The 17,500-nt window shown below is 40.8% G+C and overlaps 1 protein-coding gene and 2 long non-coding RNA genes across 4 annotated transcripts in view; 1 reads left to right on the plus strand and 2 right to left on the minus strand.

Annotated features, from left to right (window-relative positions):
* Positions 1-1,663: 1,663 nt before the first annotated feature.
* Positions 1,664-4,089, minus strand: LOC138020937 (uncharacterized). Its single transcript, XM_068867825.1, has 2 exons — positions 4,079-4,089; positions 1,664-3,224 (listed from the first exon to the last, which is right to left on the minus strand). The coding sequence occupies exons 1-2, from the start codon at positions 4,087-4,089 to the stop codon at positions 1,664-1,666; spliced, it is 1,572 nt and encodes a 523-aa protein (XP_068723926.1).
* A 1,732-nt stretch (positions 4,090-5,821) lies between these two features.
* Positions 5,822-15,338, plus strand: LOC138019663 (uncharacterized). 2 transcript variants are annotated; one of them, XR_011126208.1, is made up of 5 exons: positions 5,822-6,246; positions 6,334-6,427; positions 7,726-7,801; positions 9,699-9,895; positions 14,960-15,338. It is a non-coding gene; the product is annotated as an uncharacterized lncRNA (long non-coding RNA). The 2 variants fall into 2 exon arrangements; XR_011126207.1 differs by lacking the exons at positions 5,822-6,246; positions 6,334-6,427 and having other exon boundaries at positions 7,652-7,801.
* Positions 15,339-15,477: 139 nt separating this feature from the next.
* Positions 15,478-17,500, minus strand: part of LOC138019664 (uncharacterized) — a 4,441-nt gene continuing 2,418 nt past the window's right edge. The window contains exons 2-3 of the long non-coding RNA XR_011126209.1: positions 16,676-17,500; positions 15,478-16,310 (exon numbers count right to left, since the gene is read on the minus strand). The exon at positions 16,676-17,500 is cut by the window's right edge and continues 222 nt beyond it. This is a non-coding gene — a long non-coding RNA (uncharacterized lncRNA). The remainder of the gene's footprint in view (positions 16,311-16,675) is intronic.

Here is a 17,500-nt window from a genome sequence, read left to right on the forward strand (position 1 = left end):
TGGACTGACATGTTGTTAAACTTCTTTTCACCACAAGTTTAAGCGTGCCCTCTGAGCATCTGACAGCTCTGTAATACCAAAGTTCACTGAAGTTAATCACTGTTCAGCGGGGTTAGTGTTTGGATGGGAGACCAAAATAATATACCCCTATAAAACAGAAGCATCGGACCGAAAATACTATTAACGCTAACAAATGCGAACTCAGCAAGGTACAGATTTTGTTAGCTTGCCTTATGCAAAAACAAATATTGATGCAAAAGTAAATAAATATTGATACACAATATCTAGAAAGAGCAGAAGGAAGTTTCCAGGACGATCGCTCGAGAATAACATATTTACGACATGGAAACAACATTTATTTTGAACCGTGAATATAGAATATAAACAGTTACAATCAGCGACAAACATTTTGGGGGATTTTTGCAACGTTCAATCTTCTTATTGTACGTTTTGGCTGCACAAATAAATCGCAAAATCGAAAGTGACATCGCCGGAATTCAGCGGGCGCCGTGATGAAGTTACCGCGGCATGTTTACTCGCCAAACAGTGAAGTATCTGTGTCAAATGATGTAAGTTTCTTTTTCTGTCAAGTGTTATAAAGTTTGACAATGAAATGAGCGAAGTCAAAACAAAGATCACAATCGCCCAAGTCTTGTTTATGCAAAGTCAAAATTTACTCTCCAAGACGCGTACGACGTTATTTATTCTAACCAGGTAATTCCATCATTTTGGAAATAGCAGCTACTTTATTATTCAACTGCGTCACAATTCTTCACTGATTTTGGGGCTCATTTTGTTGAAACTCAAGCACGCTTCCAACAGGCCTGTGAACCCTTCCTGCTTACAGAGCAATACTAAAAAACGTCTCCCATATCACATTTCAACCTTAAGCTCGAAAATTCAATACACAACATGATAGTATAATTCACAAAGGCAGAAAATACCACAGAATCCTTTTGCAGCGAAAAATTTATTGAAACAAACAACATATTTGCTCTTAGAGGCGAAAACCTCTTCCTATTTCATTGCGTGCGTGAAGACAAGAAACTCGATCGTGTTAAATTACCATGTACCTCAGGTAAATACAGCTCACTTTGATTTCGGCTCGACGGGCGATAGATTGTTGTCGAAGTCCATTACTCGTCGCTTTTAAGATTCCACTGCCTGTATATCCAATTGACTTGCCATTATTGAGCTTCATAAGGGTATATTTTGTTCAAAGATCCACTAAAACGCCATTCGCGTCACATGACTTTCGACGCCATTGCCGGTTAAGTTAATCGTTCTACTGTGTCAACCAGAGAAATCTATGCATTTCCCACTACCCTCTCGATCCTAAGAAAATACGCACAGAAGGCTCTATGCTTGGCTCTATGCACAAAGACACCACCTAGTAGGGGAGTGACACGCAAGACTTTTATCGACACGGAAAAAAAAGAAAACGAAAAATAAAACGACGACGAAATTAAAGACAGATTCCGACTGGATTGCCATAAGGCAACCCAGTAAAAAATGAAACCGAGATTCCGACTGGGTTTGGCAACCCAGTAACTAGGATAATAAAGTGTAGCATACGAAAACCACTCTCTGAAAGGCAGTTACCACTGTCCGTTATTAATCAGAAATGAACAAAAGATACAAACTCCTAAAAAAGGCAAAGTCATCAGGTGACTCCGAGACATGGAGACTGTACAAACAGAAGAGATATGAGGTAAAAAATGGAGGTGTTGATCCATGGAAGAGATGTAGCTCTTATTTTGACATTTCGTAGAGGTAAGTGGTGATGTACGATTTCATTATACAAATATTGCCAAGTATCCACGCTGTCGTCAATGTCATCAAATAATCCGGTTAAGTGCCAAGGTGCCTGATCAAAATCGCTTTTGAGTTGCCTTACATCTAGCGATTTGTAGTTCCTAGTTGAGATGATTTTGGGTTTTGCATTACCTCTTGCAACTTTGAAGATGGCGAATATTAGATGATGATCAGAGATTCCCAAGTCAACGGTCCCAGAGGTTTGGGTTTTTGAAGGTTGGCTAGTTATCACAAGGTCAATAAGTGACTTTGAGTTAGCAGTAACACGAGTTGGACTATTTATGATGTTTTTTAGACCACAACTACATAGGATCCTTCGTAGGCGCTTCCCGTATTCAGACTCATTGTTGTTGGGTTTGTGTAACATATCAGAATTGAAGTCGCCCACGAGGATGATATAGTCGAAGAAGGAGGAGTCATTCGGTGATCTGTACACACAGCCAACAAGGAAGGATTGAGATCTCATAGTGATGTTTAACCATGAGGCTTCTATGTTTGGTCTGTCCCAAGCATGGGCAGGGTATACGGTAAGATCTTCTTTAAAGTAAATTAAAACGCCACTTCCACGGGAATCACGGTCATTGCTCACAAAATTGTAACCAGAAATTCTGATCCAATCGTCTGATATACTGGAGTTTAGGTGGGTCTCAGTGATGCCAAGAAGATCAAACTTGACCAAGTGCAAGAGGTGCTGAACCTCACACAGCTTGTTCACAAGGCCATTAATGTTGAGATGACCAATCTTAAGGTTATTGTCTCCAAGAGATTGTTTAAGGACGAGAAATGGATCCTCCTGGGATTGAGACAAATTAATATTGTTATTCATGGTAGCAGTTACAGCGGCAGGTATGGACTCGTTTCTTGGAACATTAGCAATAATCTCAGCGGTCTGAGGGCAACGGGGACAAGTCCAATCAAAAGTCGTTAGGCGTTGTAAATTTCTGTAGTCACGCGGCTTAACGTTTCCACATTTGATATGACACCGCTTTGTACATCGGTCGCAACTCAAGGCTCGATGGTTACGAGCGACAGTTTTCGAGCAAACAGAGCACTTTGAAGGACTAGAGCTCAGACCCAGATTGGGGGAAATATCGCCGCTTGTAAGGAGACGACTTTGTTGGAAACTGCTGTCGGAGTTGGCATAGTAGCACGTCCTCGAGCCAAGATATCTCCTACCACGTGCAACAGAAACAAGATGGCGAACATGAATATTAACCGACGTGAAGAGAAATGGATTTTTCAACGCAAAATTCGCTCTACAAGGGACAATATTTGTGAACTGGAAAGCTGAGCCACTGGAAAAACGGTTCCAATCGGATTGTTGACCAAGGGATGACAAAAAGCCTGGTAAATTCAGGAAAAGTATGGAGAAGAAAAATACACGTCCGGTCGCCATTACAACCGCTATTCTCAATCAATCAATAACTTCCCTTCACCCGTAGCATTTGTACCCCACGGAACTATCAAATTTCCCAAGAAGTTAACATTTCTTGACAGGATGCAGAACTTAATGCTCTACTTTCTTGGGTATGTGATGCATGAACACTTGGACACATCAATGCCTGCCAGGACCATAACAGTTTTAATCCACCGTCCAATGGTGCTTTTACCTACACTTTTACATGGGGGGATATAACTTCTAAACAACTTGTTCTCATCTTCCCTAAGAGGGGCTGTACGTCGAAGGAATTCCTCAAGGGTACCAACAACGTACCAACGCGAGTCTACTGGAAACTGTGGTAGAACTAGTACTGGCTGAGGTTGGCCAGGTGCAGAACTCTTAAAAAGATGGTCGATGGCAAATGTATATGATGACTCAGATTTCTACATTGACGATAAGCTCATAAAGTGAAAGAATTGGCACCTTTGACCTGTTGTAAGGGCGCATAACGTAAGTAACATGAAGGTGAGGTGCTGAAGGGAAAAGGTATTCACTGGATGCCATTCCTTCAGAAAATTTGGTACCACAGAAGTATCCCATGTGGTCTGATACCCAGGGAAAGCTGCTTTAATAACCTTTGAATCAAAGAGTGTGAACCAATTGCCATGGTTCCGTCAAACAGGGTAATACTGAATTCTTGACAGGGCACACCTTCCAGTGCTAAGATTAAGCGCGCTATATCCAAGAATCCAAGACCACAACCGTAAAGTTCAGTAAGGAAGTCAAGCACTTTACTCATAGGTGGCTGATCGGAATCAACATCTCCTCTACTTGCAAAGAGGTTCCACCTCCTGAGGTAAACTTGGTACTGTTTTATCGTACCTGATCTCCATTAGTACTAGTCAAGCATGGTTTCTTGAGTTTGGTTCGGAATGCCTTGGTTTACCAGGGATTTCCTGAGAGCAGACATCCCATCAGAAGCAGTTTCTTCCACAGAGGATGTTTCGTCTCAGGGCTGAAGGTAAATTGACAATGTTGGAAACCTGAGGCAATTGCACTGGTCTGCCACAAGCAATCTGGCAAGTCTCGGGTACCAGCTAGGCCTAAGTCTCCCACTGGGGTAGTATTAACTACACTTTCGCTTGATCTTCCTCTATCTTCTGAAGGACTTGGGGGATGACACTAAAGGGAGGAAACATATAGCTGAAATATTCACTTCAGTCCAGTGTTAAGGCATATACAGCATAAGTATTGGGGTCAGGTTCCCAGGAGACATAACATTTAACTAATAAATAACTATATCAATGGCTGGATAACCAAACATTTTTTGTAAGTTATCAAAGCACGTCTTGTTGAGCTGCCATTCTGAGGCATCAGTAAAGATCCGTGAGGCCTTATCTGCTATCGTATTCCCTGACCCTGGGATGTGAGCTACTGTGAGACACAGATTCCTTACTTTACACGGCAACCAAATTTCCCTAGATATGTTATTGGAGGCCGTAGAATGGGAACCACCAATATTACGCAGATACGATACTGCAGTTGTGTTGTCAGTGAAGACTTAAATTTGGCTATGTCTGCAGTCATTGAAAAACGACTGAAGACCAAATTGAATGAGTAAAAGTACTTTTGCATTAGTACGCATGAGTTGCTCCTTTGGGGACCAACGGCTTCCTTTATTTTACTGGTTTGTGGTAGCGCCCCAACCCTGATTTGACGCATCGGTATGCAAAGCTATGGTAGCATTCTCATGACTTATTTTCCTTTTAGAGTTCTTTGCATGAGCTATCCACCATTTGATGTCATTTTTTGGTCAAAATCACCTCTAGCTCTTTTCAGGGAAATGGTTTTCTCTATCTCAATCTTGCGGTATATAACTGACCATATTCCACCTCTGGACAAAATGAAACGATAATACCGATCACGCTTGCTACTAGGCGAATTCTCACTTTCTCCAATTCCAGGATTGTCTGGGCAAGCTAATATAATATGTCAACTTTCTCATCAGATAAAGACACTGTCATGGTCAGTGAGTGAAGAGTGCACACGAATTTGAGGCCAAAAACCAAACCCCTGCAGAGTGGCATCAACATTCTCTTTACACAGGTTATAATTATCACCCTCTAGATCTAAGAATGTGTCATCAAATGTAGACACTTGATACATGCCCTCTCTGCCTCAGATAAGAGAAGGCTGGTTTCAGCACCTTAGTGTAAACCCTTGGTGAGCATCCTAAACCTTAAGGTAGGCCTGTAAACTTATAAAGTGTGCCTTTCCACATATATTTCAAATGTCTCTGATGACTTGCATGGACAGGGATGGAAAAATAACCATCCCGGAGATCTATGGAAGCCACATAACAGCTGGGTTTCATTAGGCTTATTCAAATTTGAATAGAGTCCATCTTGAAATGATGATATGCTACCTATTGGTTTAATTTTTGAGATTCAAAATCATTCTGTATGAACCGTTTTTCTTTTCATCTTTTCAATTTGTATTTTTGCTGTGCACGCAAAAAGACATTTGAAATGAACTCATCTGGTTCGTGTGCACTCTTCACAATGATACCTTTTTCCAGGAATTTTACCATTTGAAGGTCCATATTGATAGCCTGAATTTCAGACAAATTTGTGGGCCTAGGAGCACTGAATTGAGTGGGCAAGGCTGGGCCAAACTCAATTTTGCAGCCAGAGACAGCTGTTAAAATATTTCTATCCGGTGTAATCTGACGCCAAGTGTCCATATGAGCACTGGTGCTACCTGCAGTAAAAACAGGTGCAGCAGAGGAGTCACATTTCAAACTCTCATTTGATAACACGCTTACACGACTTTCCACAGGTCTTAAATGGTTTTCATAGCACTTGGTTTCTTGGTCTGGATTTGGCTTGTTTTGTTGGACGGGTATGATCTACTTCAGCCCCGCTGAGGTCGTTGGGATCGCCCTCCCCCTTCGTGATGGCCACCCCTTCTAGTGGATAAAAAATGGCCTTGCATAATTACTACGCCCTCCATATTGATATGATCTTGAATGTGCTCTCTTCTTGTGGTCGGTAAGTCGTTTTGAGGCCTTATTGCTTTCAGTGACCACTTTAAGACGTTCCTTCAGCTCACTACCGACTGTTTGTTTACTGCTACAGATTGCTTTGAAATCTTCATGTGCCTTTAAACATGTCTCTTCGACACGTGTTAAGTTCGTGATTGGAAACTGCAACCAACAGGACTGCATTTGAGGTAAGGTCCCGCAATGTTGTCTTGTCAGGGAGCTCTGACTTCCCCAGCAATGATCCAGCAATGATCCAGCTAAGCGTGCTACGGGAATGAGACCTATAACTAGGATTTCTTGCATTTTTTGAAGCTTTGCATCTGTGCTGAAAGTGTTTCGCTGTGCACTGTCCCAGAGTTCTGGATTTACTTTTGTTATTTTCAGAAAACTAGAGTTTTCTTTCCTTTTTGATGCTGCCTGTTCACGCAGTCCACCCTCATAAATACTTTTGAGCACAGCGACCACTTTGTCTGGCAATACAGGGTCAGTTTGTTCCTCTTCTGTCACCTCCGTGACGAGAGAATCCACTAGACCGCCCTCAGCGGTTTTAGTCCCGTCAGACTGTGCCTTTTTTGCAATGTGTGACAATTGACCCTCACATTCAGAGTCATTTGTTTCAGAGGCAGATTCCTCGTCCCCTTCAAAGTGACATCATAAGCCCGTTTTAGCTCTTTAACAACTGGTGCCATTGCGTTCATCGCAGACGTCAAGCTGTCGAGCTTTTTTTAATTTCAGCCCATTTATTACTCTTGGGCTCTGTACCAGTTGAGGGTTTTGAGCCAGCCGCGCGGGCACCTCCTGTTCTAGCTTCGCTTCGTTCCTGCGAGCGATGGCTCGTTTTTTCAGCGGAACTTGACTTGCTTTTGTCGCCTCTTGTTTCAAGGGCTTTGCTTTCTTTTGTCTTCTCGGCAGCAGCAGGTGGTTTCTCCTGGGAGTTTTCCCCGAGCCTTTTCTTGAATTGTTGATTGAAGCGTTGAATGCAAAACATCAGTGGCGGGTGAAAACATGTCTACCGCCGAAAAATAATAGCTTTGCCTGTATTCATAAAGGAACTTCCTAAAAATGTTCCGATTTAGCTAGGAAGATCGAAAGAGACTCTGCTCGCACGGTAGCCTATCCCCCGCGCCGCGCTAAAATTGCGAATGCCCCACCCCCGGGACTAACAACGTGAGCAAATTCCCAGCGGTTGCTCGGGGAGGGGGGGGGGGGGATTGGCACTGCTGGAATTGCCTGATGCTTAATGAGATATTTATTATTTCAAGTGACGCCACCTTCAGCTTAAACTGTAATTATTAATGTAGAGGGAACCATTAGGTACGACATTCAGGTCGTCTCAACCAGGTCTACTCTTATTGGCTGATAGTTGCTTTTATCTATCTACCTGTCTGAGTTCCACTTTACAATATTTTCTGATGAGGTGATGCTAATGAGTCACCTTGTGGGAAAAAGGGACAAGATTTTTGTTTTCAAGTTGGACTTCATTTAGGTTTTGGAACACTGACAGTAGACCACAGGGGAACAGCAGAGTGAGATAGACTGCCGTTTTAGAACAGAAAAAAGGGGTGAGTCAGGAAAGCACTCAAGTTCAGACATTTTGCATAGCACTGCTGTAGTAAAACCTCCAAAATGTCTGCAGCGGCATTTCTTTCAGTGTCCTTTGCTGGCTTACAAAAAGGCCTATTTTCGTTGCAAGGATTTGTTAGACTATGATTATAGACAACTGATGTTTGGTTTCAGCGATAATTGCACTCGCTTTAAGCTGAAAAGACTTTGTCATCTCTTGTAAAATTCGCCTTTCTTCTGAAGTCTGAAATCACTCTCGCGAGCTCTGGTACCGTGGAAAATCACCTACACTCTGAAATACATTATGTTGCTTGTTTTTCGAAGGAGTCCTTCCTCTCGTTTTCAGCTGTAAACGTAGTTAATAGTCTCTTCTTCCTCTTTCTTTGTATTTGTTGATTGGATGTGGATGTGTTGGAATACAATGTCAAAACGTACCTTCAGCTTTAGTAAAATCCCCCGGGGGGGGAGGACTCCCATATAAAAGGACGGGGATGCTCGTTGGAAATTTTTAAAAAAAACCTTAAGAGATACCAAATTGTGGGTTTTAATTAGACTAAATTAAATAATAGTTAAATGTCAAATGTCTCCTGTCATACTTTTTCGGCTCAATACCCTAAAATGTACCGCTAAAGCTGCCGCTGTGGACCTTTTGAGGCTGAACACGCTAAGAGGTACGAAATCCGCATTTTTAACCCCTAAAAGTTACGTCGAGCACCCTCGTCCTTTTTATATGGGAGTCCCCCGGGGGGTAAAATCCCGGTTCAGTTTACTGACAAGGAGGAAAAAACCAAAGATTTGAAAACGTAAAAAATTGGCCACGTGGTACTTGTCTTTCTGTATAGATGCAATCCAGTCTGAGTATATTCAAGTTATCATAAATGATATTGTTTGGACAAAACAAGTTCTCGTGCCGCGAGATAGTTTGCTTCGAAACCTGCACTACTTCATATTGATATTTGATATGTTTGTTTTATGGAGGTCCATCTATGACAAAATTCAATGGTCAGTATTTGAAATAAAATCGTCCAAATCATGAATGCATCAATCCAAAGCTGACTGGCAACAAGCCGATTCTGCAAATGGCCATCACGGAAAGAGGCATAACGCAGAGAGGCATAACGCAAAAAGCCATCACGCAAATAGGCATCACGCAAATAGCCATAACGCAAACAGGCATGACGCAAAAAAGGTATGACGCAAAGACGAATAACGCAAATGGCCATAACGCAAAAAGGATAAGGCAATGAGGTATAACGCAGAGCCATAACGCAGAGACATAACGATAGCGATTATATGTTCTTTCCCTTGAACAATCAATTTTAACAAAGATAAATGGATTGATAATGAAATCTACAAATTGACTAGATGTAGAGTAAGACATAGACATTTGCATTACCATTCTTTCGATGCGAACTATAATTCGGTAGCATGCACGGAAAACAGTAAACAAATTTAACATCTCGTTTACGTGAAACGACGAACGGTAGGAACCCAGATCTTCATACTGAAAAGCCGACGAAAATGCACCACCGTTCCCAGGGATTTTCTCCCCTCCTCGGCGGAGAAAAACCCTGGGAACTAGGTTGAATTTGCATTTCTCTTCTAAAAAGCTACATGATGTCGTGATGCTAATCTTTTTCCTTCGTTTCTCTCTTGACTAGTACTGGCTGTGTCGGTACGGGAGCAGAGCCTCGGGTATCCATGATTGCAATGCAAAAAAGCTCCTTTGTGTCGTAGGATGAGCGAAACTACATTTATACATCGGCAATCAGCACCATGTACATGAAAAAGAGAGCCAGTCCAGTTCAAGAAATTTATGAATATTGTGGAGAAAAGTAACTTGCACTTGAATAATTTTAACGTGACACGTTTTTTTTTCCCCCTCGAACAATACAGGAATTGTCATGAGGATCGTCACTGTACACGCTTTTGTCCTGCTGCTGGTGTTTGTTGCAACTGAAACACGTTTTGGGGGGACTAATCGTTGCCGTGGAGTAGGGACGAAAGGTTGCTCCGTGCCAACTTTACTCCGTTCCATGATCAAGGAGGTGTTTGGGCCGGCTTGCAGCAAACATAGTGTCTGCTACGCCTGTGTAAGATATAAGTTTAGTATTTTCTAACAACTGTCTCGTAGTGACACTTTAGTTCAATGCATAGAATACCCAACCTGTTACGGATCCGGAGATCGTAGGTTCGAATCCTGCTTAGGACTCTGAGACCCTGTTTACACGGGTCCGGACAAATTTTTGCACGGACAAATACTTGCACGGTTCCATCTTGCATTTACACGGGACCGACGGAACTGGACGAATATTTGGATGGCTAAAAGTGCACAAGTTTGGGACCTGAAAAAAGCAGGTTAACTTTTTGAGGTCAACTTTTTGACCGCCACAGTTCCAAAATGCATACGGACTCGTGAAAACACCCGAACCGTGCATGGTTTTGCACAGTTAGCGCTGTTAAGGTATGGAATCTACTGATGTTCTTTGGTTGCTGAGCAAAAATGATGAAAGACCAGAAAGTAGACTTGGCTACAATAATCCCGAAAAATCGCCTAAAAGTATATCCGGATAATCTTTCAAAGATAAAAAAGAAAAGATAAAAATTTTCAAATTTTACCGAAAAATCCCAACAGGCGGCCCAGGTACAATATTCGCCCGTGCAAAATTTGTCCGGACACTTGTAAACGTTGCCTGAATTTTCAGTTGTCCTTTCACCCGTTGCTAAGCAACTTGTGTCATATCCTTTCCACCTTTCTATCATTCATGTATTTGTTAAGTTGAGGCGCTTGAATTTGTAGAGCCTGCAGAGCCTGCAGACCAACCGGACACATTATCCACAAAACGACCTCTAGCTAGTGGCTCAATGGGTAGAGCATCCGACGGGTGTTACGGAGGCCTGGGATTTGAATCTTGCCAGGGACTCTGATTTTTCAGTTGTCCATTTGGCCCGTTGCCAAGCAACTAGTCTCCCATACTTCCAAGAGGGGCATTACGCCGCTAACATCTATAACTGCATGCAGTAAAACTAATTCAGCTGGCCACCGGTTATTGGAAGGGTGAATAGCGCTATCCACTGGATAACTCAAGTAGTTTCGCTATTGTTTATCCACTGGATAGTGATTTATCCACATTTTGAACAACTGGGGCCTGGTTTCTATTTTCGACTTGCATTGGCGCCTTTTGTTGAGACCGTAAGGGTTTTTTGATTGAGTTAACCTAACTGGCTAGATTATTTTGTGAGAACATCAAAATTCCTTACCCAAAAGCCCTTTATTAGGCTCAGTTTCCGGTGCCCAAACAAACCACTAAAGAGTCTTAAATAACTGCGTCGACGTTATTGCATTTGTAATGACAACTGTTTCCAAATTTGTTTAAAAACAAACTGTTTTAAACAAAGTTGTACTCGTGTTGATGTTATGATCTCAAAGCAGCATTCCTAAAAGATGTAGTGGAAAAGCTTTTTACTACGTCTGCTTTCAGACACGGCGGGTTTGGCCCCGAAGTCGCTGAATGCGTGCGCTTGTTGAAATCTTTTTCAATTATTTATCGGGAGGAAGGGGGGGGGGGGCTGGTGCAATGTAAAATATGGCATGCCTCTTACTTTGACATGATTTTTGCTGACCTCCCCCCCCTCCCCAATCCCCCCTTGTCCTCCGGCATGCGTGAAACAAAAAGTAAGCATTTATCAAGTCACCACGTCCAACTGATAGATATTCTATGGAACTACCTTAAATTTGGATTCTAGTTGCTCTTCGCCCAGACCTTGTGTAGACAGTTGTTTTATTGACATTAAAGTTATCGGTGCTCTCAATCATTTCTTCTTCTTCAGTCGACTCCTCTTCCTCTTCAGAGCTTGAAATACCAATTTCTGCAAGGACACAGTCTTCTTCCTCTGAGCCGTCTTCTGATTCATTACTGAGTGAATCAGAAGACGACTGATTGTCGCTCTTCCCATCCTCCTCTTTCTCAATGCGTTTAGCAAGTTCTTGGATGATATTTTGTTTAATTGCTTCCAACTTTGCCTTTTTTGTCCCATATTTTCCAAGGTTATGGTGTGCCATGTACTTATCTAACTCCACAACGTACTTTTAACTGTGAAAGGCTCCTCTCATGAAACTTTCCTTCCCAGTCATAGTCTTTGTCTGTCTTTCTAGCTTCTTCTTCATGTTTCTCGGCCTTTTCTTTTGACCTTTTTTCTTTTCTTAAAGATAGAAGTTTCATGTGATTGACATACATCTTGATGGCGTCTTCAGTGACCACGTATTTCTGCGAGAAATCTGTGATGTTGTCAGGATTATCGAAGAATGAGTTATCTTCTCTGAAAATTACCCTCAGCTGAATCCTTGGGTGGAAATCATCTACACTTCTGCCAACAGTTGCTGGCAAAACGCTTGCATAATTTTTAATGGCCCCCCTTTAAGCCATGCATAAAAAATGTTGGCCCCCCCTTATTTGCACCAGCCCCGCCCCCCTCCCCATAAATAATGACCAGTCCCTAAGCCTAAATATTGTTTTAGGCCTAATTAGGCCTAAGGATAGCATTTCTAAGGGGTTTGGTCAGTCTGCATTTTACACTGACCGGATTTCAAAGTACACCTGACATGAAGGCTGTGTATTACAGTTGTTACGTCATGTTCAACAGACGTGGAAGCCCCAACCGTGTATCATGTCATGTTGAATGCTAATATAGACCACTCAACGAGTTGAACGTTGTTGAACAACGTTAAACGAAAATAAAGACAAGCTCTACTCCGTTCAACAAGTTTCCATTAGTTTAGCAGAGTTTCCAGTCTCAAGGAAGGAATCTTTATTGCACACATTGATATTTTAACTAATTATAGAGATTATACAGGTATATAAGACAAAATTAGGAAAAACTGAGGATAGAAATAGATTTTTTTACAATGTGGGTGCACAGTGGCCAAAGCAGCGGAAGCTTTTGAGTTGGCCACTGCATATAAGAGATTTTTACAAGGTCTAAGTTTTGTTTGTTAGTTTGCTTTTTTCTTTCTTAATTTTTTTCCTTCTAATGAACAAAAAAAAAGAAAAAGAAAAAGAGCAACAAATTAAATTAAATAAAAATTAAGAAAAAAATACAATTAAAAAAACAAAAAAAAAAGACATAGGATACATGTAACTTACATAAGTATGTTACAAGAATATATGTTTAAAGAAGTGGTAGCATTAGTAATCAAAGTTAGAAATAATTGTAGAGGACCTATACCTGAGTAGAGAGCAAGTACTGGACAAATTGAGTTTTAAAAAGACGTGAAGATGTTGCAGACTTAATGTTGATAGGTATTGTTTCCCATAACCGAGCTGATATTGCCTCAAATCGAGATAGTCCATAATTAATTCTGGAAACTGGCTGGCCTGTACAAATTTTGAGCTGTAGCATACCTTGTATTGTAAGGATGGATATCGGTGATATGCTTTATAAGGTTAGTGAAGGATGGTGGCAGTGTTTCCTTAGAGGCATTAATTTTAAAAACAAGAATTGACAACTTGAGTTTAGAGATTCTCTAGTTTTAAAATTTATAAAAGGTTGAAATATGGGGTAGCAGATTCATATCTACTGGCAAAGAACATGATACGAATGCATTTATTTTGTTTAGTTTTTAAAGTTGATAATCTAGTTTTAGCTGCAGATCCCCAGCTCATGAGTCCATAATTTAAATAGGGAAAGATAAGATTGTAATAGAGTTGTTTTACTATGGATAATTGGAGATAGTGTCTTAATTTAACAATTATCCCCGTATTTTTAGCAATCTTATTATTAGCATGTTGAATTTGGGCACCCCATTGTAGATGCTCATCAATAAAGACTCCAAGATATTTAATTTGTGATTTTCGCTGAATGTTACAAACTGTGATATTAATATTCCCTTTTTTTCGAGGAGTGGCAACGATCATGTAATTTGTTTTTTGAAGTTTATTGACAGTCTATTAAGGATGCATTATTGCAATGCATTTTCCATTTCATCATTAATTATGTTTTCCAGCTCTTTTGGGTTATTTGATGAGAAAAATATATTTGTATCATCAGCGAAAATTCGAAAATACAACTTTTTAGAGCACTTAGGAAGATCATTGATGTACAACTAAAATAAAAGTGGACTAAGAGTAGACCCCTGAGGAATCCCACAGGTAATATCCATCAAGCTAGACTCAGTGTCATTAATTTTAACATATTGTTGGCGGTTGCTTAAGTAGTTTGTAAACCATTGCCTTGGAATTCCACGGATACCATACTTAAATAGTTTATCCAAAAGTATTTTGTGATTTACAGTGTCGAATGCTTTTGAAAAATCCAAAAAAATGCCACAGGTTATTTGGCCATTATCTATTTCAGTCTTCAAGTTTTCAACAGTTTCTAGTATAGCATATTCAGTACAGAACCCTTTTCTGAATCCAAATTGAAAGTTGTAAAGAATGTTATGCTTCTCAATATAAGAAATTTGCTGGTCATAAACTATTCTCTCAAGCACCTTACTGAATGGAGTTATCACAGAGATTGGTCGATAGTTTGCCATATCTGTTGCAGCACCATTTTTATAAATGGGTGTTACTTTCGAGATTTTAAAGATTTCTGGGACAACACCACTTTCAATAGACTCATTGAAAATTTGTGTAAGTGGTGCTGAAAGCAAATCACTGGCAAGTTTAATCAATTTTTTGGAATGTAGATATATGCTTTTGTTGCATCAACGGCAGCCAACTTAGATTGCATTTGGCTTTCAGTGACAGGGACATGACAAAACTTGAAGAGGGGGTATTTGTAATGTACTGTGTTGGATTGCCATTAGTAATTGATGGGAGTCTACTGGCTAGTGTCCTCTCCTCAAGAAGGAGACGAAACACAGTTCGAGAAAAATTGATCAACAAATGTCGAATGTTGAATCATGTGTCACAACTTAATTATTCCGTCACTTCGGCGAAAAGGTAACGTGAACTGCGGGATGCGCGGTGGCCTCATGGTTAGTGCGCTCGACTTCGGATCGAGTGGTCCGGGTTCGGGTTCGGGTCATGGTCGGGGACATTATGAAAAGACAAATTTAAAACATCCCAATAGAATCATTCGACAAAATTATGACAGCCGAAGAGAGGATGTCACTATCTTCACCTAATCAAACGGAATGTTCGCTTTTCTTGCAGGGATCGTGGTATAGGTGGAGGCGAGCCAAATGTGACAAAGCCTTCCGTCGCGACATGAAGAGCCTGTGTAGACGAAGGACACGCGGCGGTTACGGAATCCCAATTTCTCGGTCACTGTGCATCAAATCTGCAAAGTTCTATTACCGAGCATATGCCAAATTTGGACAAGCAGATTACAAAATGATCTCTCCAGGCTGGTGCTATAGCAAATGCGCCAAAAAGTATGGTAAACCTAATCGGAAGCTGAGAGGGTAGAAGAGAACAAGCATAAAGGAAAAAAATTCGTCATGGAAAAAAATTGATAAATTTAGAGTTATCTCAACGCAAATATGCCTTATATATGGGCTGTGAAGGAATAAAAACACAATCAACGAGTGAACATCGGAGTTGTTTGTAATTTTACTGCCTTATATGGGTTAATGTGCTTTCCGTTATTATCGTTTATCTACAATTGAAGGTTTTCTTCCATTAAGGCAATCAGCAATTCGGCTTTTTTCGCGCCTCTACCCATGTTTCTTTTGTCATGAACTATTCAGTTTCTCCATCGCCGATGGACAATTAATTAGGGCTGATTATTGGGATTTTAATTAAGCACCGAGGGCCGGATGGTGAACACTGCAGGTACGCTCTTATTTTTCGGCAAGAGAACTTACATAAATAACAACACACAAACAGCGGTGACAAAACAACAGATATAAACGCATGTTTGTCACCGCTGTTTGTGAGTTATTTCTGAAAAACCGGGATGGTCAAAGAAAAAAAAAACGACAGCCGGCACCTAGGGATAAGGCATTAAGTAGTTGTTGTTCGTTTTTACCTGCCTTGAAGCTGCCGCTCTTTTCTCGCTTAGCCATGATATTTACTCGTATAAAGGAGATTGTCCGAATTTTTTTAGGAAAACTCAAAAACTGATGATAATATAAGTCTACTAAGGGTTGTCATCCTTCACTCAAAAACGCCTTCGCTCAACGATCCCTGGTAGATTGCTTCGAATACGTTACATAATATCCAACAGTTTGCGATTTTTCGCATTTTTCATTTGAAGGAAATAAAAATCTCATACGAAATTAAGAGTACCTGCAAAGTTCTTCAAGGATTCGTTGCAACTCTTCAGAAATATTGGAATTAAGTATTGTCCAGTTTTGTCAAAGTCAAAACAAGGGGGAAAAAACGAATTTACACCTGGAAAGATTAGATAAATAAGCCACCCAACACGATCGAGTTCACATTGCTGATATGAAATTCGTGTTTTTTATGAAGGTCCCGTGGTTGCTCATCCATGGCATTTCTCACAGCCCAGTTTACGGGCAGCTTGGCATATTCTGGTAGTTCTTGAAAGTTCATCTCTTTCCTGGAAAGGAAAAATACAGGGGCTTTTTAACGACTGTCTATGGGGCGGAAATTTAATACAAGCAGTTAACAGATCGAAAATTGTTAAAGACCACTTTCCCTGCAGTTTAGCAACCAAGTTATTTGCAACTTGAAGTATTCATGCTTCTGAATATTTTTGTACACATTAATTGTTATGACGAAGGGCTCATGCTCGAAACCTCGGCTTTCGAATTTCTTTACTGACGGTGGTCAATTTACCCGTGAAATCAGTCAAAGGACCCACTTGCACTTCCTTACCGACGCAGCACCGCCGTTTATTTACAAAACCAAACCCTTTTATCCGACTTGTTTTGCTTTGCTTGTTTGCTTGTTGATTTTGTTTACCTGAATAAATCTCCTCCTGTTCACCCGCAAAGACTCTAAAAGGTCCCTCAACCTGCCTCCTTTTTTCTGGAATAATAAAATCAAAACATTTTGCAGTCTTGCCTTCTTTAAACCTTAAGTTTAATTTATCGTTTTTTTTTTTTCGCAAGCAGGCTCCGTAAACGGGAAATAAAGAACCAAGCGAGGGGGGCTTGTTCCCTTGTTCCTCTTAAACATTTCCTTGTGTTCCCTTGTTTCCGAAATTACTTCCAAACTTGTTCTCAGCTTTTTGATCCCTAAAATGGTTTATGTTCTCCTGTCCCCTGCTCGGATACTTTGTCTGTGTTTCCCTGTTCCCCAGTTCAACTTATCCTTGTTCTCTTCTTCTTTAAAACCCCTGGGAGGGCCTCAGAACGATGCAAGGAACGTAAAAAAAAGGCAGGGACGCAATGTGTCCCTCCAAAACGTCGATGAAAATTGCTGCACTTGCTATCCTCTTTTTGTCCATTTATTTTTGGTTTCGTCTCATTTCGTTTCTTCATTTGAGGGTCCCACTGGTGTTGCGGTCACAGATTCAATGGGTTCACCGTCTTGAAACACCTGACTATTTTGCGGCATCAATCTTAAGTGTCGACAACAGCTGAAATTGCCACGACTATTATTTCATTTCGAACTGTTGGAGGTAATTTTAGACCATCCGGTGGCAACTGGGAACTGAGCATTTTGTGAGCTCGTAATAAACCCGTAAAAGATGAAAGAATGTGGAGGCTATATGCGACTTCTTTTCGCAGTTCAAAAATATGTCTTCGTGTATGTCTCATATTAGCTTCTTCATGTTGATTGGTG

The sequence above is a fragment of the Montipora capricornis genome, chromosome 10 (assembly GCF_036669925.1).
Source record: "Montipora capricornis isolate CH-2021 chromosome 10, ASM3666992v2, whole genome shotgun sequence".
NCBI lineage: Eukaryota > Metazoa > Cnidaria > Anthozoa > Scleractinia > Acroporidae > Montipora > Montipora capricornis.